Source organism: Prinia subflava, chromosome 9, assembly GCF_021018805.1.
Source record: "Prinia subflava isolate CZ2003 ecotype Zambia chromosome 9, Cam_Psub_1.2, whole genome shotgun sequence".
Classification (NCBI taxonomy): domain Eukaryota; kingdom Metazoa; phylum Chordata; class Aves; order Passeriformes; family Cisticolidae; genus Prinia; species Prinia subflava.
Genome location: NC_086255.1, coordinates 861870 through 889778, shown reverse-complemented (window position 1 = coordinate 889778; position 27909 = coordinate 861870). Strand labels below are relative to the sequence as shown.

Genomic DNA, 27909 nt, shown 5'->3' with positions numbered 1-27909 from the left:
ATTTAGATCTCCTGAGGAAAAAAATGCAATCAGAGCATCTTTGGAGCAGCACAAAGGCAGAGATGTCCTGAGGCCCCTGCAGCCTCCCTGCATAGCCAGAGTGACTCCTTTGTTCCCAGTATCCCCAGATTTCTGATGGATCTCACTGGAATTTGCACACAAGTCATGACTGGCAGGAGCCCTCTCTGGTTTTCCATCTCTCCAGTAGAAATCACCAGCCCTGTGTTATTTTCCCCATTATTTCCTGGAATCCCAGAGTGTCCTGAGCTGGAAGGGGCCCACAGGGGTCCAGTCCAACCCCTGGCCCTGCACAGACACCCCAACAACCCCTCCCGTCCCTGATGGCATCTTCCATTGAGTTCTGGAAAAAAAAAAGGGACTTCACAAAGTTCCACCCCTGAAAACAGGCTGGAAATGCTCCTTAATTACAAAAGTTAAATATTTATTTATACAAATACGGTGAGAAAAATCTCATGCAGACTCTTCACACACAGGAACAGAACCCAAATCCGACTGGGATGGCTTCACCACAGAACTGGGGGTGGAAGGCTGAGGGGCCCCGGCACGGGGAGCGCTGGGTCGGAGAGTTCTCCTATGGAACATGTGCCAAGATTTCACACTCTTCACCAAGATTGACCACTAATAGCTGATTACTACCACTCAGAGGACTGGACAGAGACGGATGAGCAGCGGGGGCGGGTCCTGCAGACCACCGGGCCCCACACACTTGGTGGAAGTGCAGAGTTGCCAAAAGATTGCTGGAGATAATTCCCCTAAATGATGGAAATGCCTTGAGATTGCTCTGGATGGCATCTGCTTCTGCTTAATTATAAATCTGCATTGGAGTCATAACTTGTGTATATTACAAGTAATTTGCATAATTAAAACAATTAAGGGATCGACACATCATGGCAATTAGAAATGCATCAAACTCGGGAGGTTGTACAAAAGAGAGCTTCAATATGAAACATTAATTCTTGGAGAACAGAGTATCCTTCCCATTCCTGCAGGAGAGCCTTCCCAAGCCCGGTGGAAGCTCCAGGAGCTCCGTCAGGGGCAGTTTTCCCTCAGGATCTCCCGCTCCTGTTGGGCCCCGGGCGTTTCCCCTTCCTTGGGATCCAGCCTGGGCGCGTGTCCTTATTGCCAGCTCCAGCTGCTCTTATCTCATCTTCCGTAGCCTTATCCTGTTTTCCTTGTCCCTCTTTTTGAGAATAAGAATGAACTGGTTGAAGAAGTGCTCCTGGTCCTTCTTCTTCTGCACGAGGCGGAAGCGCTGGTCGCGGCCGTGCTTCTCCGCAAACTCCTTGAAGGTTGTCCTGTGGAAAAGGAGATTTTGGGAGGCTGGGGCTGTGCCGAGCCACCCCCAGGACCTGGATCCACACCGAAAATTGTTCCTGTCAAACATTCCCAGGGCAGTGGGAATGTTTGACAGGAACAGGATGGAAAATCTGGGATGAAGGAAGCCCCACCCTTGGGCTCTGGACACCTGGCGCAGCCTGCAATGAGCACGGATTAACTTTGGGATTTACAAATGGATTGATGATTGGCAGGAGGCTGCTGAACCATTAACACAACGTTCACGAGCAGGGACAAGGAGCTTTTATTGGAACTCCTGCATATTTTGTATTTCCAAGGTGAGCGCTCTCCTAGCAGTTCTCTGCCTTCATTGCCTTTCAGGCTGCATGCCCAGCTCCTTCCCCCAAGGTGACTCTTGGCTTTTTATTGGAAATATTTGGGATTTATTTCTCTCATTGTGCGCCTAAATCAAGGCAGGGAAAGGAGCTTCCTCAGTGCTTTGGTGTCACAGTCAGCTCCCAAAACCCTTCAAGGGTGAAATGCTCCTGGCCTCAGGGCCAGCACAGCTTTTCCCTCGGGGACTGGGAATATCAGTGCTGGAAGCAGAGTCTGGGTGGGACATCAGCCCAGAATATTCCTCATTTTGTTGTAAAACATTTCTTGTAATTACAATTATTACAGCCCCACGCGCTGTTTGGATTCGTGTGCCCACACAGGTCGTGCTGAATAATTATCTGCATATTTTACCAGAGGAAACAGTCATTTCTTTGTTACAGCAATTTAACAATTTTTATAACATAAACCCCCTTATTTTCATGTAATTTACAAATGAGAAAGCACTGCCCTAAGCACTGCCACTGCGTGAGTCTGGATTAGTCACTTGAAAAACAAAGTAAAACATAAATTGTGCCTTGCACGCTGTATTTTAACTGAATCACAGAACTGTGGAGTCACAGAAGGGTTTGGGTTGGGAGGGACCTCACAGATCACCTTCTTCCAACCATTCAGGGACACATTCCATGAATTTAATGGTGTGGCATTAACAGGAGCTTGGTGAAATTCTATTTCTCTTCCACCAAACCCCAAGACTAAATATGATTTCTGAGTAATTACAGCTGCATGTGTAATATAGATGAGACTGAACACTGTGGTACTGATTTTCCATAAGTAATGTGTGTTCTGTAATCACAGCATACACAGGGATAGAAAATAAATGTGCTGTGCAAAGTATTGCATATTCTGAGGGAAGGAGGGAGAGGGGAAGGGACAGAGAGAGGGGGAGATGGAGAAGAAATGTTTCCTCTCCCAGGAATACAACAAAAAACTGGAAAACATCAGGGGAGAAATGCCCTCCCAGCATTGGAACAGGGACCTTCCACCTGCTATGAAGAATTCTGGGCTGAAAAGCTCAGCCTAAATGACAAAGCCGAGCTTCCCAACCCTTCCTAAGGCAACGCCCACCTTGGGGATAACTTGGATTCTTCCAGAAGCTTCCTGAATTCTTCCTTGGCCAACAGCAGCTTGTTCTTCTTCTCCTTGTACTCCTCCCTGACGCGGGTCTTGACAAACTGCTCGAAAATCTGGCCAAGGAAGGGACACAGCACAGGAGTTACTGACAGAGCCTGGGGGCTCTGCAGCCCGGGGGCCTGCAGTCCCCCCTGCCCTCCCCACATGTCCCAGGGGTTTTATTCCATCACCTCAAGGACTGGCCCTTTGTCCCGCTGTAATTGGGTGTTAATTAAAGGGTAGCAGTGTTTATATCAATCCCAGAAGCCCAGACTGCTCAGCCAGTCCCACCCCTGCCATGGCCCAGGTTGCTCCAAGGCTGATAAAATGATTCCATAATTCCCAGGAATGTGTCTTGACTGACTCATCATGGCCCAGGTGTTGTCCTTGCCTGTGCCCTAAAATAAATCCCAAACTCCCTGCTCAGGCTCTTAGCAGCACTTTCCATCCTGGCAGCTCCTCATCCATTTTCATTCCTCTATTTCCTTATTATTTTGTTTCACTTTTTTTTCCTTAGGAAAGGAAATATTGGAAAGGGAGTAAATGAAGATGTATGTGCCCAGTCCTCTGGTAAATACCTAAAGGAAGCTCTCTGGAGAACCAGGGCACAATGTGGAATAAGTTCATTTTTCATCCTGTTTATTTAAAAAATGGACAATTCCATATTCAAAATTTTTCCTTCTGCAGGATGACAAAAGACTTCTAAGGGAGAGAAAGAACCACACAACAGCAGCGTTCACCCCTCTGCCAGATCCCTGCCTCTCCCTGCATTTTGTAGACTCATCTGCAGACTTTGGGATCCCTGCTGAAAATTAATGCCCAAATCACACACTCAAAAGAGAGCACGGAGTATCTCGGGGCATCTTAGCAGGTGTAAGGAGCCTCCCTGCACCTTGCACAGCTTTTACTCTTCTGTTCTGTATGGTTTGTTATCTTCTCTTTAATTAAACCTTTTTGCTTTTCAAACAAAAGACACCTCCCATCAGCCGTCTCACTAATTATTGTTAATCCATTTCTGGGAGGCTGCTGGCAGCCCTCAGACCTTGGTGGGGCTGCAGACCCCCTGTCCCCGGCAGCAAACTCGGGCTCACCTGCCTCCTCTCCTCGGGGTTGAGCAGGAGGTAGCGCGGGTCGAACACCATCTTGTGCAGCTCCTTCTCCCACGTGGAGAACGCCGACACCTGGGGGCACAGGGAGGGTGGGCAGGGGCTGGGGGCTGGCAGGACTGCTGGGGGGCTGGAGGGGGGGCTGAGGCTGGGCACAGCCCTGGTGGCCCCATCGTGACCGTATTGGGGATGGGCAAACAGCGACACACAGGCACAGTCCTCTAGGAGGGCACACAGCAGTGTTTAGTAACAGGCACATCCCCTTAGAGTGTTTGGGTATAATGAAACATGATGGTCATTCAGGCTGCAGCCCTCTAGGAGGGCACACAGCAATGGTCATTGAAAGGCACAGCCCTTTAGAGTGTTCTGGTATAGTCAAACATGATGGTCATTCAGGCTCCAGTCCTCTTGGAAGGCACACAGCAATGGTCATTGAAAGGCACGTCCCTTTAGAGTGTTCTGGTATACTGAAACATGATGGTCATTCAGGCTGCAGCCCTCTTGCAGGGCACACAGCAATGGTCATTGAAAGGCACAGCCCTTCACAGTGTTCTGGTATACTGAAACATGATGGTCATTCAGGCTGCAGCCCTCTTGGAGGGCACATAGCAATGGTCATTGAAAGGCACAGCCCTTTAGAGTGTTTGGGTATACTGAAACATGATGGTCATTCAGGCTCCAGTCCTCTAGGAGGGCACACAGCAGTGTTTAGTAAAAGGCACATCCCCTTAGAGTGTTTGGGTATACTGAAACATGATGGTCATTCAGACCAACACCCTTTCATAAACACCTTGCAAGGGGACAAGCTGCAATAACAGCAGGGGCAGAGATTGGGAATTGTCTGGAATGTCTTCAGAGAGCACTGCCTGGGAAGGTCTGACTTGCTTTCCCAGGTTCTGCTGCCTGATGCCTGGAAATTTCCCTTTGACCACTGCCAGCATCCACAGGCTGCCCCAGCACCAGGGCTGATTTGCTCCTCAGCGGGGCTCTGCGAGATGCTCACACCCCATCCGTGCTGGAAGGGACCTGCAGCAGGCAGGAAAGGCCAATTTGTGCTGCTGTTTGTGCAGCAGAGGCACCAACTGAAAGGGACAATGCTCACTCCAGAGCTGGAACTGTCACCCAGCTGAGGCACACAGGGAAAGCTGGCAGGGAACTTCCTCAGAGCACCACATTCCCACAGCCACTGGGATGGAAAGGTCACATCCTGCAGGGCTGTTTCCAGCCTCATGGAGCCACGGAACTGATACCTGAAGTTTTCTCTTCCCTGTATCCCAGCCCCTGTGCTGCCCAGGGTGCAGCTCTGAGCTCACACTCAGGCTCACTCAGCTCTGCACACAGCAGGGACACAAAACAAATCCTTCTCCTGCTGCACACCAAGGACAACTTTCAGCCCAAAAGCACGAACAAGGGTGGCTGGAGGGAGGAACAAGGATGGGACTGCATAAACTGGAGCTGGAATGGGACAATTAAACCCCAAAATGCAAATGGACCAAAACTTATCAAAGTGTGAGACCTCGTGACTGTTTGTCCATTTTGTGACCATTCTTAGTCCACCCTTGATTTAGCCCTGGCCAGGCTCTTGTCCTGCCCAAGGTGAATCCTTAAAGGCCTTTCAATAAATCTCTACTTTATTCTCCAGCCCTATCCAGTCTCTGTTCCAACTCAGCCTTCCCAAGGCATCAGAATCATGGAGCACTTTGGGTTGGAAGGGTCCTCAAAGGCCACCGAGATCCATCCCCTGCCCGGGCAGGGACAATTCCCACTATTTCAGAACCTTCTAAACATCCCTGGTAATTTGTTGGCTATGGAAAAGTCTGAAGGAAATAAAATATTCTAATCACTCCAAGTAATTACAAAAGAGTGAATTCACAAAAAAAAAAAAAAAAAAAAAAAAAAAAAAAAAAAAAAAAGGATGTGAAGTATAATTAAACAGTAATTAACACTCCAGCAGGAAAGCTCTGATGAAGCAAAGTGGCTTTAAGTGGACTCGTTTTCCTCTCAGAGCGGTTTGAGGTTGGGAAATGCAGAGCTCAGGCTGCCTTTGGGGATGCGAGGCCATTGGAAATCCAGAGTTCCCCAAATGCCTTTGGGGATGTGAGGCCATTGGAAATCCAGAGCTCAGGCTGCCTTTGGGGATGTGAGGCCATTGGAAATCCAGAGCTCAGGCTGCCTTTGGGCATGCGAGGCCATTGGAAATCCAGAGCTCAGGCTGCCTTTGGGGATGTGAGGCCATTGGAAATCCAGAGTTCTCCAAATGCCTTTGGGGATGCGAGGCCATTGGAAATCCAGAGTTCTCCAAATGCCTTTGGGGATCTGAGGCCATTGGAAATCCAGAGCTCAGGCTGCCTTTGGGGATGCGAGGCCATGTCCCCCCAACATCCCCTTCCCCTCCCATGTCCTGAGCTCGGGGTTTCCAGCACCAGGAATCCTCTTTTCCTGGTGTCTTTCACACTGCCCTGGACATCAGCTCTGTTCCCAGCACAGAGCCCACTCTGAGCTCAAAGCTAATTAAGCTCAGACTAATTCATCACGCAATCATTCCAGCTGATGATTTTGTGCTCAGCAATTATTACACCGCACATTTGGCACGAGTCACCTGCAATAACCTGGTATTTCTGATTTAATTCCAGTTACACTCACACACAGACTCCCCTCTCTCCCCAGGATTAAGAAAGAAAAACCCTGAGAAAAAACACCGCGTGGAATCCTTTCAGAAGTCCTGAGAACAGCCCAGCAAGGAGAGGACTTTCCTGGAAATGCTGCCTTAGAACGTGGATATTTTGATGCTGGCTGGGAGAGGGAGCCAGGAAGAACCTTAAATTTTCCTCTTCCCCTTAGAATTTTGTGGAAACTTTGAAACTTCCAGAAGAACATCCAGATTACATTTTGAAAACTCAGCCCAGGCTTCAGAATAAAGAGTGCCTGTGTCTTGGAGCTCCCCCAAAACCCCTCTATTTTTAAAATGTTACAATAAATATTCTTCTGTTGACATAATTTCTGTAGGAAGCTGCAGAACTCCACTGGCAAACTCCATCTGCTTCGAGCTCTTTGTGATTCCATCCAGCATCTCCTTGAGGAGGAGAGGGCAGGGGATGGTCACTAATAATCAGATTTAAATGGCATTAATGGTCTCCCTGTGCTCCAGCCATGCCAAGCAGCTGCTGCTGGGCTGGACGGTTCAAAAATATTCAAGGTAAAAGCAAAGTAACCTCTTCTCATTTTTAGACATTAGCAAATCCAAACAGTGGATTTCCCAAATTACTTAATTTTAGGAGTAAATCTTAAGTAGAAACACCTGAGAATCCTGCTCTAGAACACCCCTCATCCTTCCAAATACTGACTTATTGCCCCCCGAGTTCCAATCTGCCAGCAAAGTCTTCACCCAGGGCTCGTTTATGGCCCCCTGCATTTCTGCAGCATAAATAACAAGCTGTATTAATAAAGCAGCTCTGGCATGGGGATAATTCACTGCTAAGCTGCTGAAGCTCTAATTATCCCCCTTTAAAGCCTGCTGATTACTGGGATAAATTTTACAGGCTTTAGTGCCTGACAACAGCCACCTTGGGCTGTATTTCCTCCAGGAATGACATTTCCTTTATGGGATACACGTGGCAGTGTGGGGGAGGCACAAAATCTGCACCCACTGCTCATTTCACACCTCCCTGTCCCCACTGGGCCCAAACCCAGAGCATTCCCTGCTCCTGCAGCTCAGCACAGCTGGAACTTCTCCAGAACCTCCTTTCCCAAGGATCTGGACAAGAATTAATGGCTTTGTGCTGCCAGAGGGCAGGGCTGTGTGGGATCTTGGGAATCAGGAATTGTTCCCTGGCAGGGTGGGCAGGCCCTGGCACAGGGTGCCCAGAGCAGCTGTGGCTGCCCCTGCATCCCTGGCAGTGCCCAAGGCCAGGCTGGACACGGGGGCTGGAGCAGCCTGGGACAGTGGGAGGTGTCCCTGGATATCCTCTGGATACCCCTGGATATCCTCTGGATACCCCTGGATATCCTCTGGATATCCTCTGGATACCCTCTGGATATCCTCTGGATACCCCTGGCTATCTCTGGATATCCTCTGGATACCCCTGGATATCTCTGGATACCCCTGGATAGCCCTGGATAGCCTCTGGATACCCCTGGATAGCCTCTGGAGATCCCTGGATAGCCCTGGATAGCCCTGGATATCCTCTGGATATCCCTGGATACCCCTGGATAGCCTCTGGATAGCCTCTGGATAGCCTCTGGATAGCCTCTGGATAGCCTCTGGATATCCCTGGATAGCCCTGGATATCCTCTGGATACCCCTGGCTATCTCTGGATATCCTCTGGATACCCCTGGATATCTCTGGATACCCCTGGATATCCTCTGGATATCCCTGGATAGCCCTGGATAGCCCTGGATATCCTCTGGATACCCCTGGCTATCTCTGGATATCCTCTGGATACCCCTGGATATCTCTGGATACCCCTGGATATCCTCTGGATATCCTCTGGATATCCCTGGATAGCCCTGGATAGCCTCTGGATAGCCTCTGGATATCCCTGGATAGCCTCTGGATATCCCTGGATAGCCCTGGATAGCCTCTGGATATCCTCTGGATAGCCCTGGATAGCCTCTGGATAGCCTCTGGATAGCCCTGGATAGCCTCTGGATATCCTCTGGATACCCCTGGATAGCCCTGGATAGCCTCTGGATACCCCTGGATATCCCTGGATACCCCTGGATGTGTCTCTGGGAGTTGCTCTGGAAGGGCCCCAGTGCCCCCAGGGCAGTGCCACGGGCAGTGCCCGAGCACAGGGACAGGGACAGGGACAGACACCCCGGGGTGGCTCCAGGAGCAGGCAGGGCCCCTCCTTACCCCCCTCTCCAGCAGCATGTCCCTGAAGTGGGTGATCCTCTCCTCCAGGGGCGGCGAGATCCGGCTGGCAGAGCCTTCCTCCCCTCCCTGCTCCTCCTCGGCACCGCCCGCAGCCTGGCACTCCTCTGTCCTGAGCAGGGCAAGACAGACAAGGGGTCAGCAGTGCTGGGGGATTCAATCCTCTTCATCCTCCCAGGACAACAGGACATGAATATGGACAGTCCCACATTCAAAATTATTCCTTCTGCAGGAGGACAAAAGACTTTTAAGGGAGAGAAAGAACCACACAACAGCAGCGTTCACCCCTCTGCCAGATCCCTGCCTATCTCTGCATTTTGTAGGCTCATCTGCAGACTTTGGGAGCCCTGCTGAAAATTAATGCCCAAATTATCAAGGCAGCAAAACTCCACATCCCTTTGGAGCTCCCCTGAAAAACCCAACGCTGGCAGAGCCCCTGGGTCAGCCCCAAATCCTGCCAGACTCCTGGGAAATGTCCCAAACCACGCAAATCCAGCAGTGTCTCTACAATATCCCAACAATTCAATTATGAATGAGTTGGACTCTGCCATAATATGTGGAATTAGGGTGTCCTGGAGCCTGTGGGCACTCACAGAGGGGGAGCTCCCCCAGAGCTGCAGCTGGGGCCAGACCTGGGGCCGTGGCAGCTGCAGCAGCTCCTGGGGGCCAGGATGCTCACCCAGGGCCAGCAGAGGCACCTCACACCCACATCCAAGGGGCAGCAAAGTGGCAGCTCCATACAGCCCCTGCCAAGGAGGGGGGACCTTAAAGGGGTCTTTTATTCATGGCAAACACTGCAATAAAGGATTCAGTTCAGCACCTCTGTAATAATCCACCCCAAACCCTGTGCCTGCCCGCTGGGAAGGACACGTGGAGGGGATCTGGGAAGTGTGCACACCTCAGGATTGCCTTTTCCATCCTGACCTGAGGAGAATGAGAAGCACACGAGGGAATAAAGGTCAGGAACAGCAGCACCTGGGGCTGGTTCTGAGCCTGCAAACCCGAGAGCAGGGAAAAAACCCTGCTGCACTTCAGTGAGGGGAAGCTTTTATCCAGTGCCTTTGGAATAACCCTGGCAGCCTGTTTGTAACCAGCTCATAAAGAAAGAGTTCCCCAGACAAAAATGGGAAACAGAGGCTGCAGAGGATCCTGGCTCTGGGGAGGGCTGCACTCCTGGAGAATCCTTTACCCACCCAGAACAAAAACTGCATTTGAACTGCCCTGCTTTGTACCAACCCCTCCCACCATTCAATACAGAGAGGTAAACTTTGGGACTTACTTATTTCTCTTCGTTTTGATGCTCAGATCATCATTTTCATCCCCTGGACAAGAGCTAACACACTTGTCTGCTGAAAAGAAATAAGCCATTATCAGATTTGAAGGAGATGAATGGGAATACAAATTCCTCAGACTGGCTTCTCTGCCCTGCTCTTGGCTGCTCAGGTATTTCCTGGCTTTCACCCCCCACAGAGGGTGTTAAAAATAACAAGTATTTAATAAAATCTTCATCCAAATGGAAGCGACAGCAATAAAGTGACCATTTCCAGTCGGCAAAATTCCTCATTCCTCATTCCTCATTCATGACATGATTGCTTTAAATCTCATTATTGTTTCACCTGATCCTCTCTCCTCCCTTTCCTTCAAAATGCAGCTGCAGACATTCCTGCAAAATCCTTTCCGTGCTGACAGCCCGAGGGATTCACTGGGGTAACCCCCCCAGAGCTTCCCCCTGCCCACCCCTCCTGCTGGGTCAGGCAGCCCCAGGTGCTTTCCCAGGAATTCCAGCAGCGCCCGGCAGGGCTGGGGGCTCCAGCAGCCCCCACCGTGAGCCTGCAGGGCAGCTCCAGGGCCAGGTCACCCTGCTCTGCCTGGACACGGCTCCCTGGGGGACTCAGAGCCTGGGTTTTCACTCACAGACTGCAACAAGGAGAACAAATCCTGAGTCCTGACACGTTTTCTGTTCACCTCTGCCAGCTGCAGTTCTCCCCAGAGCCCAAGGGACACAGTGCCTGAAGTCACCTCCCTGCACTGGGGGTCCCCAGCACAGGGGCTGGGAACACTCCTGGGCTTTAGGATGGGCCCAGATTCCTGCCTGAGTGCCCAAGGCTCCAAACCTCCCTAGGAATTCGGGAAATTGCACCATCCCTGCTTTCCAGGAGGAATTCTGTGTCCAGGGCCAGGCTGGACACTGGGGCTGGAGCAGCCTGGGGCAGTGGGAGGTGTCCCTGCCATGGCAGGGGGGACACTGGGGGGGATTTGGGGTCTCTCCCAACCCAACCATTCCAGGATTTGATGATTCCATAATGCCCATTTCCTATTAATTAGCTGGAACAGCCCGAACCTGGAGCAGCTGAAGGAGATCAAAGCAGGTAAGTGGCTCTGGGCCCTGGCAGGAGCTGCCCTCCTCCCCAGCCCCAGGGATGCCCTGATGGGAACCCCTGAGGGCAGAGCCACATCCATCTCCTGGAACAAACCCTCGGTGGAGGAGGAGAAAGTGAGAAATGAGTAATTTTTCATTGCCCAAATTTAAAAAGCACTTGATCCTTCAGCAGAGACAACCCAGGGCATCCCATGGATAACTTCGCTTGACATCTTTTTTTTTTAAGATGTTTGATATGAAAATTCCAATTAAAACTCAGCAGCAGCCACTCAGCTAAATAAACGTGGGAAGCATTGTTGGGAACACTCAGCTCGTTTGTGTTATTTATTTACTGGAGATTACAAGCTAAGAGAAGAGGTAACAAATAATCCCCCTCACCTCAGAGCTAATCTACACTAATTATAAGCTTGCTCCAACACTGAGCAACCACAAGGCCCAATTATAGCAGGGAAGATTAAAACTGTTTAACAACAATGAAAGTCACAGCCATAAAAAAACAGGAGCATGAATCAAATCTCTGTGGTAGAGATAATACATGAAAAGGATGGAATGCAGCAAAAAACAGATTTTTCAAGTGGCACCTATCAGCCCTGACTTTGGACTCTTTTGTTAATTAATTACAGAGCAGGAACAATGATAGAGACCATGAACAATGACCCTCAGCTTCGTCTCTGGCCGCCCCCTGGCAGGAATTCACTGAGCTTTCAATACATCCTGCAATTAAAAGCTCTGTTTTCCTCCTGAAGAATGAATTGCAGCAGATAGGCTTTGGAGGAATTAGACCCACAGCTAAAGTTCTTGTTAAATTATACAGAAATATATATATACAAGCACCTGCTATGGAAATTCATCGAGAAAAATGTAATTACAGGCTGTGGTGATAAGGAGGACACAGACAGAGAGCCCTCCCTGGAGCTGCCTTTCTGCTGGCAGGAAAACTGATAATGGCTCACTTTTATCTCCCTGCAGGCACGGGGGCTCTTGGTTAGCTGGGGTTTGCTGGGGTTATTTGGGGTTTGCAGTGGTTAATTAGGGGGTTTCCTTTGATTAATTAAGGGTTTGCAGTTGGGGTTTGCAGTGGCTATTTGGGGGTTTGCAGTGATGATTTGGGTTTGCTTTGGTTAATTAAGGGTTTGCAGGGGTTCTTTGGGGGTTTGCAGGGGTTCTTTGGGGGTTTGCAGGGGTTCACTGGCAGCTGTCCCCGTGGGTCAGTGCCCATCCCTGCTGTCCTGGGGCACGGGGCAGGTCCTGCAGCCTGGCAGTGCCACCAGCCCGGGCCAGGTATCAAACAGCACCTGGAAACAATCCCAAAAGTTTCCCTTCCTTCCCCCTCGACTCCCCTCCCTCCCCAGTGAGCAACGAGCAGCAGCTGAAGGATGGTGGCACCACCCAAATCAGAACATTAACAATTCCAAGCAGGCAGTTCCCACGGCTGCTGTCCCCCAGCAAGGGACACCAGTACAGCCAGTGGGGAACCTCGGGAGCACTGGCAGGGCCAGAGCAGCCCCCAGGAGCAGGGGAGCCTTTGCACCCGGGCTCTCAGTGCCCACTGGAGGGTCACTGCTGGGATCCCCCTGCACTGCTGGGCGCTCCTCAGCCGTGCAGGAGCCATGCAGCAATGCATTCCTAATGCACACCCTGAGCTCAGGCAATGAACACACTGCGCCTTCTCAGAGGGGTTCATCCATCACAGAGCCAGCTCCCGTGGGGAGACACCTGCTCCTGCACTGAGGGAGGCTCTGTCCCTCAGCATCCCAGTGAGAACGAGGAGCTTGCAGCCAACACCACCAATTGTTCCTGGGTCGGGAATCTCCCCAGGACGCCCGCTGTAATTCCAGCCCTCAGGCCTCCCCCGAGCACACCCAGCCCCGGGTCCAGGGGCTGCTGGAGCCCGGGGAGGGGGGACAGGGCAGGCTTTAGTTACTTGGTGCAGGCTCCAGCTTGCGCTTGTGCGGGGGGTCCTCGAGCAGGCGCTTGATGTCCCCGCGGTGCCGCAGGTCCAGCGGGCGCTCCCACACCGACAGCTGCATGGCGGGGTTGAAGAAGAACACCCGGTCATCTCCAGTCCAGACCACACACCTGCTCCAAGCACAAAGCAGCCTCAGAGCCTGGCCAGCCACCGGGCACCAGCCCCGAGGGACACCCCAGGGACACCCCGGGGACACCCCAGGGACCCCAGCCCTGCCAGCCCTCCCGGGCAGGGAACCCTGTGCTCACCCCCACACGGGCACAGGGAGGGATGAAACAGCCCCAAAAAGCAGCAGTGAAATGTTCTGTCAGGGAAGGGCAAAAGGAGCAGGTGAGGTCACAGTGCTCCCAGGAAGGGCACTCAGGAAAAGCCATTCCAGGTTCCGTGGCTGGGAGCAGCCAGGGGCAGGAGCCGTGGGGCTGTGTGGGCCTTGCCTTGGTGGCACGGGCTGGCACTGGCCATGGGAGCCTCAGCTGTGTGCTGGGGGGGAGAGGTGCAGCCACGGCATCCCTGTGCCATCCCTGTGCCATCCCAGTGACACCCCCACAGCATCCCTGTGCCATCCTAATGACATCCCCACAGTGTCCCTGTGCCATCCCTGTGCCATCCCTTTGCCATCCCCACAGCATCCCTGTGCTATCCCCATGGCATTCCAATGACATCCCTTTGCCTTGGCCATGCCACTCCCATGCCATCCCAAATGCCACCCAATGGCATCCCTGTGCCATCCCCATGGCATCCTCGTGACATTCCAATGGTATCATCATGACATCCCTGTGCCATCCCCATGGCATCCCAGTGGCATTCCCAGTGGCATCCCTGTGCCCTCCCCAGGCAGCCCCCACCTCCTGCAGGTCCCCACAGCCCAGGCCCTGCCCCACATCCTCAGGATGGAATTAGGGCTCTCTTTGGGATTTTCCAAACGTGACCGAGCTCTGCAGCGCCGGGCACAGCCCTGGCCTTGGCCAGGGAAAACACGCACAGCAGCAGTTCAGCTCCTTGTCCTGACATTCATTTGGAACCAGCCAAGATAATTCAAAAATAACAATTGCACCACCCTTAACAGACGTCCAAAAACCTGAAGGTGTACGTCCCTAAATTTGTATGTAAATAAAAACCAGAATTTCCATCTCGGGCTGGCACCTCCTGAATCCCAGTGAGAGCTGAACCCACTCTGACTGAGACACACACACTGCAGGGAGGAAAGTGTTGCTCTCTGAAGCAAAAATACCTGGAAGGAACAAACCTCATAATTACAGGCTCTGATGCTTAATTGTTATCAAAAGCAGGGAGTAAAGATGGGTTTAAAAGAGTCCAAGTAAAGGACTGGAAATAAGAAAAGTGCTCCCTCAGTGCAGAGTGTTGCCATAAAATAGCCCAACACACCCTGTATAGGACAGGTAAGATCCCAAAAATTGGCTGTACAAACCCATGGAAGTTTGGGCATCCTGGATTCAGTGACATGCAGATGATAAATATCTTTAATAACCTTCCTAACTCAGTATCTATGTAGCTCTATATAATACATAGTACACATACTATAAATACTTCATAAATACTTCATGTTTCTTTTCAAGCACGGTGGTTTGGACCACAAACCACTGGATCTCTCACATGAGAGGTTCTTTCTCTGAGCTGGAATGATTTGGAGGAGTTATGGGACTGTGGGAAGCTCTGCTCTCCCAGAAACCCCGACCCCTCCTGGAGAACACCACGGGACGGGCAGGAACAGCCCCAGCCAAGGCTCTGGAAATACCACAGCTCTTCCAGGAGGAAGGGGAAATCCAGCATTTGGGTACAGACAGACTTGGCTGGCAGGGTTAGGTGGGATCCCTGGAAGTGTCCAAGGCCAGGCAGGACAGGGCTTGGAGCAAAGATCCCATGGGTGTCAGCCCCTAGGTACAACCTAGTTATTACAGGGGGAAAGGAGGTAGAAATCCTCTGTCAACCACTCAGGCCAGGAAGTGCAGAAAGGTTTCTCTATTTAGAAATATCCCAAGAGCTTGACCCCGCTCCTGTTGTCACCTGCCTGGGAATGTGCTCAGGGAATGAGGGCCATGAGCCACAGGCTGTGTCAGACACCCCCTGCACCAACAGCAGCTCTGCAAGGCAGGGAGGGTCCCTCAAGGACTGGGAGAGAGGATCCAGCCCTGGAAAGCAGCAGCACCATTTCCTACAAATGCTGCATCTGCTCTCTGCTCAAGGCAGGCCCCAGGGGAGCTGAGGCACAGCGAGGCAGAGCCCACCTGCAGACCCCAGGGAGCTGCTGCTCCTGCAGACCCCAGGGCACTGCTGCTGCTGCAGACCCCAGGGCACTGCTGCTGCTGCTCCTGCAGACCCCAGGGAGCTGCTGCTGCTCCTGCAGACCCCAGGGCACTGCTGCTCCTGCAGACCCCAGGGCACTGCTGCTGCTGCTCCTGCAGACCCCAGGGCACTGCTGCTGCTGCTCCTGCAGACCCCAGGGCACTGCTGCTGCTCCTGCAGACCCCAGGGCACTGCTGCTGCTGCTCCTGCAGACCCCAGGGCACTGCTGCTGCTGCTCCTGCAGACCCCAGGGCACTGCTGCTGCTGCTCCTGCAGACCCCAGGGCACTGCTGCTGCTCCTGCAGACCCCAGGGCACTGCTGCTGCTGCTCCTGCAGACCCCAGGGCACTGCTGCTGCTCCTGCAGACCCCAGGGCACTGCTGCTGCTGCTGCTGCAGACCCCAGGGCACTGCTGCTGCTCCTGCAGACCCCAGGGCACTGCTGCTGCTGCTCCTGCAGACCCCAGGGCACTGCTGCTGCTCCTGCAGACCCCAGGGCACTGCTGCTCCTGCAGACCCCAGGGCACTGCTGCTGCTCCTGCAGACCCCAGGGCACTGCTGCTGCTGCTCCTGCAGACCCCAGGGCGCTGCTGCTGCTGCTCCTGCAGACCCCAGGGCGCTGCTGCTGCTCGGGGCTCCCTCCCACATCCTTCCCAGGCCATGACTAATGAGGAGAGGCTCTGCCAGAAGCTGCAGCAGGGACCAGCAGTGCTGCTGAGCCCCTGGCAGTGCTGTCCCCGTGTCCCAGCAGTGCTGCTGAGCCCCTGGCAGTGCTGTCCCCATGTCCCAGCAGGGCTGAGCCCCTGGCAGTGCTGTCCCCGTGTCCCAGCAGTGCTGAGCCCCTGGCAGTGCTGTCCCCGTGTCCCAGCAGTGCTGCTGAGCCCCTGGCAGTGCTGTCCCCATGTCCCAGCCATGCTGAGCCCCTGGCAGTGCTGTCCCCGTGTCCCAGCAGTGCTGCTGAGCCCCTGGCAGTGCTGTCCCCGTGTCCCAGCAGTGCTGCTGAGCCCCTGGCAGTGCTGTCCCCGTGTCCCAGCAGTGCTGAGCCCCTGGCAGTGCTGTCCCCGTGTCCCAGCAGTGCTGCTGAGCCCCTGGCAGTGCTGTCCCCGTGTCCCAGCAGTGCTGCTGAGCCCCTGGCAGTGCTGTCCCCGTGTCCCAGCCCAGGTGGGCGCGTTCGGAGGGGGGTGGCACTGGGGAAGGGCTCCTCAGCTCCTCACCACGGGGATCCTGGCACTGGGGTGGATGCCACGGGCTTGTTCCCGCTGGGAGCGCTGTCAGCCTCAGTCACCAGCTTGAAGGAGTGATCCTGGAGAGACACAGAGAGGGGAGTTCACAAATAAAGCAGTGCACAGAGCTCTTCCTGGTGTACTGATCCCCCCTCAGCCTGGAGGGGACCACCCTATGGCCAGAATTCCAGGAGAGGCTTTGTGGACAGCCAGCTGCCTTTGGAACAGCCCAGATAAATGGGAATTACAGAAATGCCTCCCCATGTAGAGCAGCATAAATGAAAAGGCAGCCAAGACGTGCTGTCCATGCCAAGAGCTCCCATGGGGAGTGGGATGAGGATAAATCCAAGTGGCACCAGCCAGGGGAGGACTGAGCTCCCCGAGCCCAGGGAGGCCCTGAGCCAGCACGGGGCTCCCTGAGCTCCTCTGGGCCTGCTCAGGGACATCCCCCTGCAGCAGGGACTCACTGTCCCCTGCTGCTCCTCTGTCCCCTCACACGGTGAAAAATGTTTGGAGCTGCTGGAGAGAGTGTGGAGGAGGCACCAAATGATCCCAGGGCTGGAGCCAGGCTGGGAGAGCTGGGGGGGATCACCTGGAGAGGAGAAGGATCCAGGGAGAGCTCAGAGCCCCTGCCAGGACCTGAAGGGGCTCCAGGAGAGCTGGAGAGGGACTGGGGACAAGGCAGGGAGGGACAGGACACAGGGAATGGCTCCCACTGCCAGAGGGCAGGGCTGGATGGGATCTTGGGAATCAGGAATTGTTCCCTGGCAGGGTGGGCAGGCCCTGGCACAGGTGCCCAGAGCAGCTGTGGCTGCCCCTGCATCCCTGGCAGTGCCCAAGGCCAGGCTGGACACTGGGGCTGGAGCAGCCTGGGACAGTGGGAGGTGTCCCTGCCATGGCAGGGGGGCACTGGGGGGATTTGGGGTTCCTTCCAACCCAAACCAGTCTGGGATTCTGTGGGGAGCAAACCAGCCCTGAGTGTCCCCTCCAATCCTCTGGCAGTGCCAGAGCTCCTGCACAGCTCCACGATAAATTAAATCCATGGCAGGGAAGGATCCTGAGTGTCCAGCACAGCTCTGGCCAGGCCAGTCCTGCCCCGGATTTGTGCAGCTCAGAGGTTCCAGGAGGCTCTGGAAGAGGCTCCAGGACAGACCTTGTCACTGTCACTGCCCGTGGGGACACTCTTCCTCTCCGTGTGCAGAATCAGCGTCGGGGGGCAGGAGGCTCTGCTGGATTCCTTGCCACGATCTGTGAGGGGAAAGGAGCTCTCTTAATGTAAACCAACAAACTCACAACAAACCAAAATTCTGAAGAAAACCCAGACTGCTGCCCGTGGCTCTGAGCCTTCTCCTGCCACCTCCTCCTCCTTTATTCACTCACCCCCCTTGTGCCCAGGATGCACCTCCTCCACAAACACCACATTTTAGCAGAGCACATCCAAGAGCTCTTTATCACACTGAGAGTGATGCAGCAGCCCTCTTGTTAGAGGGAAAAAATGAGCTGAGACACAGACTTCTTGTTAAACACAGCATGAAAAGGGCCCTGGTTTATCCCTCTTTGTGGCTTAGTCATCTTAACTCCAACCATTCCCTGCCTCTGGCTGCAGCAAGATCCTGCTGGGGGTTTCCCTTGCAGCCTCTGACTGCAGGGATTGGTGTGCAGGGTCTGACTGCAGCTTTTACCCAGCCAGACTGTGGCTGCAGGGATTAGTTTGCAGGCTGTGACTGCAGGTTCCACCAGGCTCTGACTGCACTCCCATGCTGACCTCACTGCAGGGATTCTCTCCCCCCAGGAACCCTCTGATTCATGATTCCCCTCCCCAGCTCACCTCCTCTTTAATCTCACTCATCCTTATTGGATGTGGCTGTCACTCATCAGGGGCCAGGCTGTATTGATTAATTAACAGAGCTGTTAATGATCAGGGGTGAGGTCACTGGATTCCCTTCTCCTGCAGAGTGGGGTGTCCTGCCTTCCCTGAGCCCCCAGGGGACCTCCCCAGGGACACGGGCAGGGGTGGCAGGGCAGGGCTGGGTTCAGGGCTGACCTCCAGGATCTCAGAGGGTTTTCCCAACCTAAAGCATTCCCTGATTCTCTGATCCCCTTCCCCCTGGCACCCCCAGCCACCCCCTGTTCCCAGCCTGCAGATCCTGCAGTGCTTGGGTAACCTCTCTGGGAATCCCCAGGGAATGCTGCATTGATTTCCACTGGAAGCAGGGAAATGACATTTCCTTCCCCTTCACAGACAGCTGTCTCCATCCTGAAATCCTAAACCCTGAAACGTCTGCTGCCTACAAAAAGCCACGGCAGAGAGGCATCAAGGGACAGCAGGGGAAGGCAGGGAGCAGGAGTGAGACAGAAACCCAACCACACCAACAGAGGAATGTGCACAGGAAGACGTTAAGAAATACGGGATTGTCTTAATTTGGGGTTTTTTTATTTTGTCTGCTTGCCCTCTTCAAACACGTGTTTGGGCGTGGAGCCAAGGTGAGCTGGCCCATCCCTCCTGCAGCAGGGAGAACAAGGTGTGTGTGACTCCTCTGTACCTTTCCATGGCTGGGGGTGTCCCCAGCCCCCTCCCGCGTGTCCCTGGCTGCCCCTGGGTCCCTGGCAGTGCCCCAGGCCAGGCTGGACACCGGGGCTGGAGCAGCCTGGGACAGTGGGAGGTGTCCCTGCCATGCCAGGGGGGAATGGGATGAGCTTCCAGCCCAAACCAGTCTGGATTCTGTGCTTCTGCGTGGCAGAGTCACCTCTAAATTCTACTCCAATTATTTAAAAATTACTCCAGGTACAGAGCAGGCCCCCATTTGACTCTGCTTCCCTCAGAATATCTCAGAATAATAAAACATTAAATCCATGGCATTTTGCTCAGAAGATGGCTTTATGGGGAGCAAAGAAAGAAGATTTACAAACCAGAGCCATTAATTTCCACATTAAAGGAGCAGGAAGCTGCTGATACTCATCAAAAGGGGCTCTAAATTCATCTTCTTTCTAAATTCTTCTTCCTTCCCTTCCCTGGATATCTGGTAATTTGGAATCAAAGCTTTCCCAGGCACTTTGGTCCTCTGGCACAAAGGAGGGTCAAGGCACAAGGGAGGTCACAGTGGGCAGTGCCCACCCCAGCCTCCTCCTGCCTGGGGAAGGGAAGGGAAGGGAAGGGAAGGGAAGGGAAGGGAAGGGAAGGGAAGGGAAGGGAAGGGAAGGGAAGGGAAGGGAAGGGAAGGGAAGGGAAGGGAAGGGAAGGGAAGGGAAGGGAAGGGAAGGGAAGGGAAGGGAAGGGAAGGGAAGGGAAGGGAAGGGAAGGGAAGGGAAGGGAAGGGAAGGGAAGGGAAGGGAAGGGAAGGGAAGGGAAGGGAAGGGAAGGGAAGGGAAGGGAAGGGAAGGGAAGGGAAGGGAAGGGAAGGGAAGGGAAGGGAAGGGAAGGGAAGGGAAGGGAAGGGAAGGGAAGGGAAGGGAAGGGAAGGGAAGGGAAGGGAAGGGAAGGACATCCCTCCCTCAGCAAGCCTGGCACAGAGGGGTGGCACAGAGCCAGCCCCAGGACCAGCAGTGCCCCAGGGAGACCCTGAGAGGGCACAAGCAGTGCCCAGAGGTGATGTTGGTGCTTTTTATAGTCCCCATTGGCTGCTGATTTGAGAGGTAGCCATGTATTTCATCCATGTACAGGCACAGGCACGTGGGCTTGAGAGACAGGAAAACATTCCCTGGCTCTGGAAGCTTTAACACAAATCCTGGAATGGGTTGGGTTGGAAGGGACACTAAAGCTCATCTCATCCCACCCCTGCCATGGCAGGGACACCTCCCACTGTCCCAGGCTGCTCCAGCCCCAGTGTCCAGCCTGGCCTTGGGCACTGCCAGGGATCCAGGGGCAGCCACAGCCTCACCCTGTGCCAGGGCCTGCCCACCCTGCCAGCCAGGAACACACAGATGCCAACTGGCAGATGGAAACTGGAATAGGAGACCCCAAACCATTCTGGGAGCTCTGGTTTGTGCAAAGGAAAGTCCAGCACAGAGAAATTGCCTTGGACATTAATGGATGAGGATGAGGCTCAGAGCAGGGAGGTGCTGGGGTGGGCACACAGCCACTGCTCCTGAGCCTCCCCCAGCTCCTGAGGGAAACACTCTGGGCTGCAACAGCCCAGGCAGGCTGTTTCCCTCCTGGGAAAGCTCCCCATCCTTTTTCCCTTCTCTGAAATCTCCCCCTCCTTTCCCCCACCCTGGGAAAACTCCCTCCCCTTTTCCCTCCTGGGAAAACTCCCTCCCCTTTTCCCTCCTGGGAAACTTCCTTCTCCTTTTCCCTCCTGGGAAATCTCCTTCTCCTTTTCCCTCCTGGGAAATCTCCTTCTTCTTTTCCCTTCTCTGAAATCTCCTTCTCCTTTTCCCCCCCTGGGAAATCTCCCTCCCAGCACAGCCCAGGCCCTAGGGACACCCTCGGGTGCAGCACCCATGGGTGAGCTCCTGCAGCAGGCAGCTCCTCAAGCATTCCCATGTGGAACACGCTGCCACAGCATTCTGGGCAGTCAGCACATGGAAAAGAAATGGGAATTAACAAAACAACAACAACATCAACCAACAAAACAAACAATAAAATAAAATGAGAAAGGGAAGCCTAAAAGCCCCTGTGCACAGCAGGAGCCATTCAGTTTTACACCTGCAGCTGAACACTGAGTGTCTGCCCTCAGTGCAATGGAAAGAGGAAAATAACCCCAGGCTGTTTCTCTCTCCCCAGGCTCAGGAACCCCGGGTGAGGCCAGGGCAGGAGCACCCTGGAGTGGGGCTGGCTGTGCCATGGGCCAAGGAGCCCCAGGGACCCCTCTGCCTCCCCAGGGACCCCTCTGCCTCCCCAGGGACCCCTCTGCCTCCCCAGGGACCCTCTGCCTCCCCAGGGAATCCCTGCCAGCTCCCCAGGGACCCCTGCCAGCTCCCAGGGACCCCTCTGCCTCCCCAGGGACCCCTGCCAGCTCCCCAGGGACCCTCTGCCTCCCCAGGGACCCCTGCCAGCTCCCCTGGACCCCTCTGCCTCCCCAGGGACCCCTGCCAGCTCCCCTGGACCCCTCTGCCTCCCCAGGGACCCCTGCCAGCTCCTCTCCCAACCCTGGGGACCTCCCCTCCTCTCCCCACGCTGGGAGGGACCAGCCCCCGTGTTCACCTTCACCCAGAGTCACTCCTGGCTCATTAATGAACCTCTCCCCCTCTGAAGTGCACAGACTGAGCTGCAGCCTGGCAGTGAAGCCACCACGACACATTTCCAACCCCTTTCTCACCCCAAACTCAGCAGCACAACCAGCACTGGGGAGTTCCTGCTGGGCTGCTGGAGGATGAGCAGGAGATGGAGATAAATGCTCCTGATTAAAGAGACTTCTCCCAGGCTCCACAGCAGGTACACGGACATGAATAATTCACAGCATGGAAGGAAAGGTGAGGCAGCAAATCTGCCTTGGGTATAGCACAGAGGATGTTGGGTGTGATCACAAACAGCTCATTAAAAGCAGAATTAGACAAGGAGGGGAAGAGGGAAGATGGATGCATGCCATGAGGAGCTGTGGACAAGGCATAATAAAAATTTGTTTTGTAAAAATATGCAGAGGCCAAACCTCCATTAATCTCAAAAAGGTTTAACATTTTGACTCTTAAATGAACTGGGTTTATGAAGCACACACATCCCACACAGAGGGGTTTATCCTCCTCCAGAACCTTCACAGGTCAGTTCTGTCTCTCCCCACAACATCAATGTTCAGCCTAAAACCTTCCCTGGCTGATCCCCAGCTCCTGCTCTGCTGGTTCTTACTGAATCCAAGTGTGGGATCCCAGTTCTGGCCCGATCAGCCAGGTCCCATCAGCCCTGCTCCAGGCACTGGGATCAGTCCTGCTCCCCTCTCCAGGCACTGGGACCAGTCCTGCTCCCCTCTCCAGGCACTGGGACCAGTCCTGCTCCCCTCTCCAGGCACTGGGACCAGTCCTGCTCCCCTCTCCAGGCACTGGGATCAGTTCTGCTCCCCTCTCCAGGCACTGGGATCAGTTCTGCTCCCCTCTCCAGGCACTGGGATCAGTTCTGCTCCCCTCTCCAGGCACTGGGATCAGTCCTGCTCCCCTCTCCAGGCACTGGGACCCCACCCTGCCCCCAGCTCTGCTGCAGGGACACAGCTCCCACTCCAGCTCCCTCCCCATGCTGCTTTCCCCTTTCACTGCTTGGTTTGCTGCTCTGATCACCCTTGCTGTGCCCTCCAAGGGCACCTTTCCCCTCTCAGAACAAATCCTGAGCTGAGCTTTTCTCCTTGCTGCAGCCAACACTCCCCACCCTCCCTGTTGTTCTTCAGGGGATTCGTAATGGGAACAGGAGAATAACACAGACAAATTCTGTTGGTGTGGAGGCCAAGGACAAACTCATTCCATGGCTGGGTTTTCCAGCCAGCACTGCCCACGAGGTGCTGTGTGCCACTGCCCTGGAAATCACGGAACCACAGCCTGGGTGGGTGGGGAGGGACCTCAAAGCCCATCCAGCCCTGTGGGGAATGGGTTTGTAGGGGATTCCCAAAGGCTGCAGAGGGCTCCCACAGCCCTGGGCACTGTGTGCACACTGAGATATCCCAAAGGCTCCCACAGCCCTGGGCACTGTGTGCACACTCAGATATCCCAAAGGCTCCCACAGCCCTGGGCACTGTGTGCACACAGATATCCCAAAGGCTCCCACAGCCCTGGGCACTGTGTGCACACTGAGATATCCCAAAGGCTCCCACAGCCCTGGGCACTGTGTGCACACTCTGGGATATCCCAAAGGCTCCCACAGCCCTGGGCACTGTGTGCACACTCTGGGATATCCCAAAGGCTCCCACAGCCCTGGGCACTGTGTGCACACTCTGGGATAAGGTGTGGGACAGGACAGACACTGCTGAGAGAGAAATGGGACTGGAAACGAGTTTCAAACCATGGCCTTGCAAATAAACACTGGATATTTTGGAGAAATAGAACCGTGAAAGATGTTTTATAGTAGGAGCCACCAGGAGTACTTTAATCAATGATTGGCTTTAAGGCATTAACAGCATGGTGTGGCAAAAGCTGATAGGCAAAAAAAACCACTTATAATGTGTTGGAATTAGGAAATAGTTTGGCTTCTGATTGTGGTGGTGTGAATTGTAACATTTGTACAATCTCACCTTTCACATGGGACTGAAAATGGAATAAAGGTCTTTAAAACACCTCTCAGGAGCCCTGTCTGTACATCACAAAAAGGGTTTTTCTGGCAAAGTCCCACCCTCCCTCTGTCCCAGGCTGCTTCAAGCCCCAGTGTCCAGCCTGGCCTTGGACCCCTCCAGGGCTGGGGCAGCCACAGCCCCCTGGGAACAAGGTGCAGGCCCTGGGGTGAGGGATCAGGCAGGTTCTGTCTGAACTGCTCCCTAGGAGCTCCTGACAAACCCTCCTTTCCCCAGAGCAGTGCTGGGAGGTGCCCTCAGGTGCCCCCAAGGTGAGGAGGGTGGCAGCCCCTCCCTGGCCCGGCAGGTGAGGGAGGGCCAGCCCGAGTCCAGCCCCGCAGATCTGGGCTCCCCTGGCTGGAGGGACAGACAGACACACAGACAGACACACAGACAGACACACAGTCAGACACACAGACAGACACACAGCACCCACCTGCTCGTGCCTGCTCCACCAGGCTGGTGGCCACGAGGGCCACGGTGGGCGCGGCCACGGCGGTGACACGGGTCACCTGTGCTGGCACCACGGGGCCCACGGCAGCGTCCAGCCGGGACGAGGAACCTGCGAGCAAACCACAAGGGAAGGGTGGAACTTTCCCCTAGGAAACAAGAATTCCCTGTAAAACCCTCGGGTTTCCCCCAGCTCACGGCACTCGGGGTCAGTGGCACTCGGGGTCAGTGGCACTCGGGGTCAGTGGCACTCGGGGGCAGTGGCACTCGGGGGCAGTGGCACTCGGGGGCAGTGGCACTCGGGGTCAGTGGCCCTCGGGGTCAGTGACACTCAGGGTCAGTGGCCAGCACTCGGGCTCAGTGGCCCTCGGGCTCAGAGGCCAGCACAGTGTGACACTCGGGGGCAGTGGCCCTCGGGCTCAGAGGCCAGCACAGTGTGACACTCGGGGTCAGTGGCCCTCGGGCTCAGTGGCCCTCGGGCTCAGAGGCCAGCACAGTGTGACACTCGGGCTCAGTGGCCCTCGGGGTCAGAGGCCAGCACAGTGTGACACTCAGGGTCAGTGGCTCTCGGGCTCAGTGGCCAGCACAGTGTGACACTCGGGGTCAGTGGCACTCGGGGGCAGTGGCCCTCGGGGTCAGAGGCCAGCACAGTGCTGCACTCGGGGATCGCAGGGAGCTCTTCCAGCCCCCGTGGTTCAGTGAATTCCCCTGCTGAACACTGCAGGTGAATTCACTCCTGCCCCCACTGCAGGCTTAGAGCAGGGCTGGTGTTCAGCTCAACTCCTGCCCGTGACACCTGTGGATTCTCAGCCAATAAACAGTGCCAGAAATTCACAACTAATGAAAATGTGGCCCTCAAAGTAGGAATTTGCCAGGATGGATCAATGCCCTCCCAGCAGGTCACAGCAAGATCAGTGTTCTCATTTCAAATAACACTCCTCTGGTTTCCACTGTTACTCATCACAACTGCTTTGTGTCCCGCTATCCACAGAGAATTATTTTGCCAATACTTTAAAGGTGCAGCTTTATGCAGGGATTCCCAGTCTGCTGGGACAAGGCCCAAACCAGAAACTCTCTGATTTGCTCATGTCATTATTCATGAGCAATCAGTAACCCAGGGCTGCTGCTGGAGCCAGCCCAGCCACACCGGGCTCCCCAGTCCTGCAGATTCCTGAGGGCAGACCTGGAGCACTCATTTCCAATTAACTGGGCACAGGGTTTTCAGAAGCTGAGCAGAATTCCTGAGGTCAGATCTGGAGCTCTCATTTCCAGTTAACTGGGCACAGGGTTTTCAGAAGCTGAGCAGAATTCCTGAGGGCAGACCTGGAGCTCTCATTTCCAATTAACTGGGCACAGGGTTTTCAGAAGCTGAGCCACACAGGAGCCACCAGCCCCGTCTCCTGCCAGGGTGAATCCAGGTGTCCCAGCAGCTGTCCCCATGTCCCCTTTACAAGCCACCACTGCCGAACTGCACAGACACATCCCTGCTTTCAGGCAGACTGGGAATAACACAATTCCTAACACAGTCCCAGCTGCAGGATTTCCTGCCCGTTTCTTCACCAGCTACTCAGGGCCCATCCAAGAGTTCCCATCCCAACTTCTCCACGTTCTGGAATAACGGGGATCATTTCTGAGACCCTCAGGCTGCCTTAGGAGCCACTCACACACTCTGAACGCCCTCATGGATCTGTGTCCCTACAGTTCCAGGTGCCACAGCACAATATTCCAGCACAATATTCCAGCACAATATTCCAGCACAGAACATGGAACCTCAGCCTGGCCTGGGCTGGAAGGGTCCCCAAAGCCCACCCAGTGCCACCCCTGCCATGGCAGGGACACCTCCACTGTCCCAGGCTGCTCCAAGCCCTGTCCTTGGCTTCTATGAATTCTCTACACCCCAAACTGGAATAATTTCCATAACTTGCATAATTATCCCCTGCAATTGCAGCCAGCACTGGAGACGAGCTCTGCTCGTTCCCACCTCGGCTTCTGCCGCCTGCTCAAACGTGCCTTGCCATTATATAATTTCAGCTGCTTCTTTATGTTGATTTATTATCCAATCCAGGAACAATATCAGTGCATCTTTTGATGTGATGGAAGCAATTATGCCACGGCTTCCATCCGCACCAGAGTCAAGTATATATAAATATATATTTATACACACATATATATGCATTTCATACATGCAGATGGAGTTCAACTGCTTATTTTAATTATAACTGCTGCTCACCAAATAAGCTGGAATGATTTAGGGCAATCTTAACCTTTAAGGAATAAATATTTATGCTTTGGAGCTCTTTGTGCTTATGAAGAGCAGTCCTTGCAATGGATGGCTTTGGAATACAAATAAAGCCTGGATGGAGTTGAATGTCACGATGCAATATCAGCCCCTGGTCTGAACTGAACATAACCTGGGCTGGAATTACACCTGAATGAGAACCCACACTCCGAGGGCTTCATGATTAAATTTGGGCCAATTGCACTCTAAAACAACCCCGAGGAGGGGGAGGGAGGAGGAAAGTGTTCCTCCCTGTGAAGTTTGGGGTGATTGCAGAGCCAGGGAGGCCTGGAGGTGCCTTTGGAGAACCTCTGCCCGTTCCTGAGACTATCCCAGCCACTTCCCAGCATTTCCCAAACAGAGCCACCCACACTTCCACTGGTGGCAGCAGGGACAGAGGAACCAGGGACAGAAGGGGGAGAGCAAGGAATCTGCTCTTGCAGATGATCCCCTGCCCTGATTTGTGTCTGATGATGGATCCAGAGGGGAGATCTGGGCTGCTGGGGGCTCCGAGGCTGGGCTGGGATCCCCTGGGCTCTGCCCAGGGCTCTGGGGCTCCACAGCCCCACCTGCTCTGTGCCCCTGGCAGCCAAACCTTCCCCAGGGTGGGGGCTCAGCCCAGGGGCTGCCCGAGCCCCAGGGACAGTTCTGGGGTTGAGGGTGTGGAGTGTAAATAGAATTGTGATATTATGGGGTGAGTTCAGGGCACTGCAATGTCTGGGCCCTTCCCCAGCCCCGGGGATGTGAGGAGTGCCTGTGGCTCCCAGCTCTGTGCAGGGAGCTCCAGCACCGGGGTGAGAACCCCTGCCTGGTGCTCCTGCTAAAACCCTGCCAGCATTTCCCCCTTTGCTCACTCCTGCTGCCCCTCCACGGCTCCTGCAGGATCCGGACTGACCTGAGAGCAGAGCCGGGGCTCAGAGCTGCTGCCAGAGGGGACAATAGCCTCAAGCACCGTGTGATGAGAGTGTGGCAGGAGCATCAGCACAGCCCCTGCCCCAGGAGAGCCCAGCCCGCAGAGAAACCAGCCTGGAGCTGCTGAGACCCTGCCAGGCAGGGAGATTGGCATGCAGGGCAGTGTGGGGAGAGGGGACCAGAACAAACCCTCACCTCACCCACCTCTGGCACTATGGAACACCACTCTGGAGGAGCTGGCCCGTTCCCAGCCCCGAGGGGGGGACACCAGCAGCAGCAGGGCTCAGGGAATCACAGAGTCGCTGTGGTTGGAAAGGACCTTTCTGACCATCAGGTCCCACCAGCACCACAATCACCATTAAACCACGTCCCCAAGTGCCACCTCCCCAGGACTCTGAAATCCCTGCAGAGACGGAGATTCCACCATT

The 27909-nt window shown here is 54.4% G+C and overlaps 1 protein-coding gene across 1 annotated transcript in view; it reads right to left on the bottom strand.

Moving 5' to 3' along the window:
- Positions 1-421: 421 nt before the first annotated feature.
- Positions 422-27909, bottom strand: part of TCERG1L (transcription elongation regulator 1 like) — a 51319-nt gene continuing 23831 nt past the window's right edge. Inside the window, exons 5-13 of the mRNA XM_063406440.1 lie at positions 24278-24403; positions 17811-17905; positions 16649-16737; positions 13087-13241; positions 10062-10131; positions 8765-8894; positions 3894-3983; positions 2758-2876; positions 422-1316 (exon numbers count right to left, since the gene is read on the bottom strand). Of these exons, the coding sequence (XP_063262510.1) occupies positions 1160-1316; positions 2758-2876; positions 3894-3983; positions 8765-8894; positions 10062-10131; positions 13087-13241; positions 16649-16737; positions 17811-17905; positions 24278-24403 (1031 nt within the window). The 3' untranslated portion in view covers positions 422-1159. The remainder of the gene's footprint in view (positions 1317-2757; positions 2877-3893; positions 3984-8764; positions 8895-10061; positions 10132-13086; positions 13242-16648; positions 16738-17810; positions 17906-24277; positions 24404-27909) is intronic.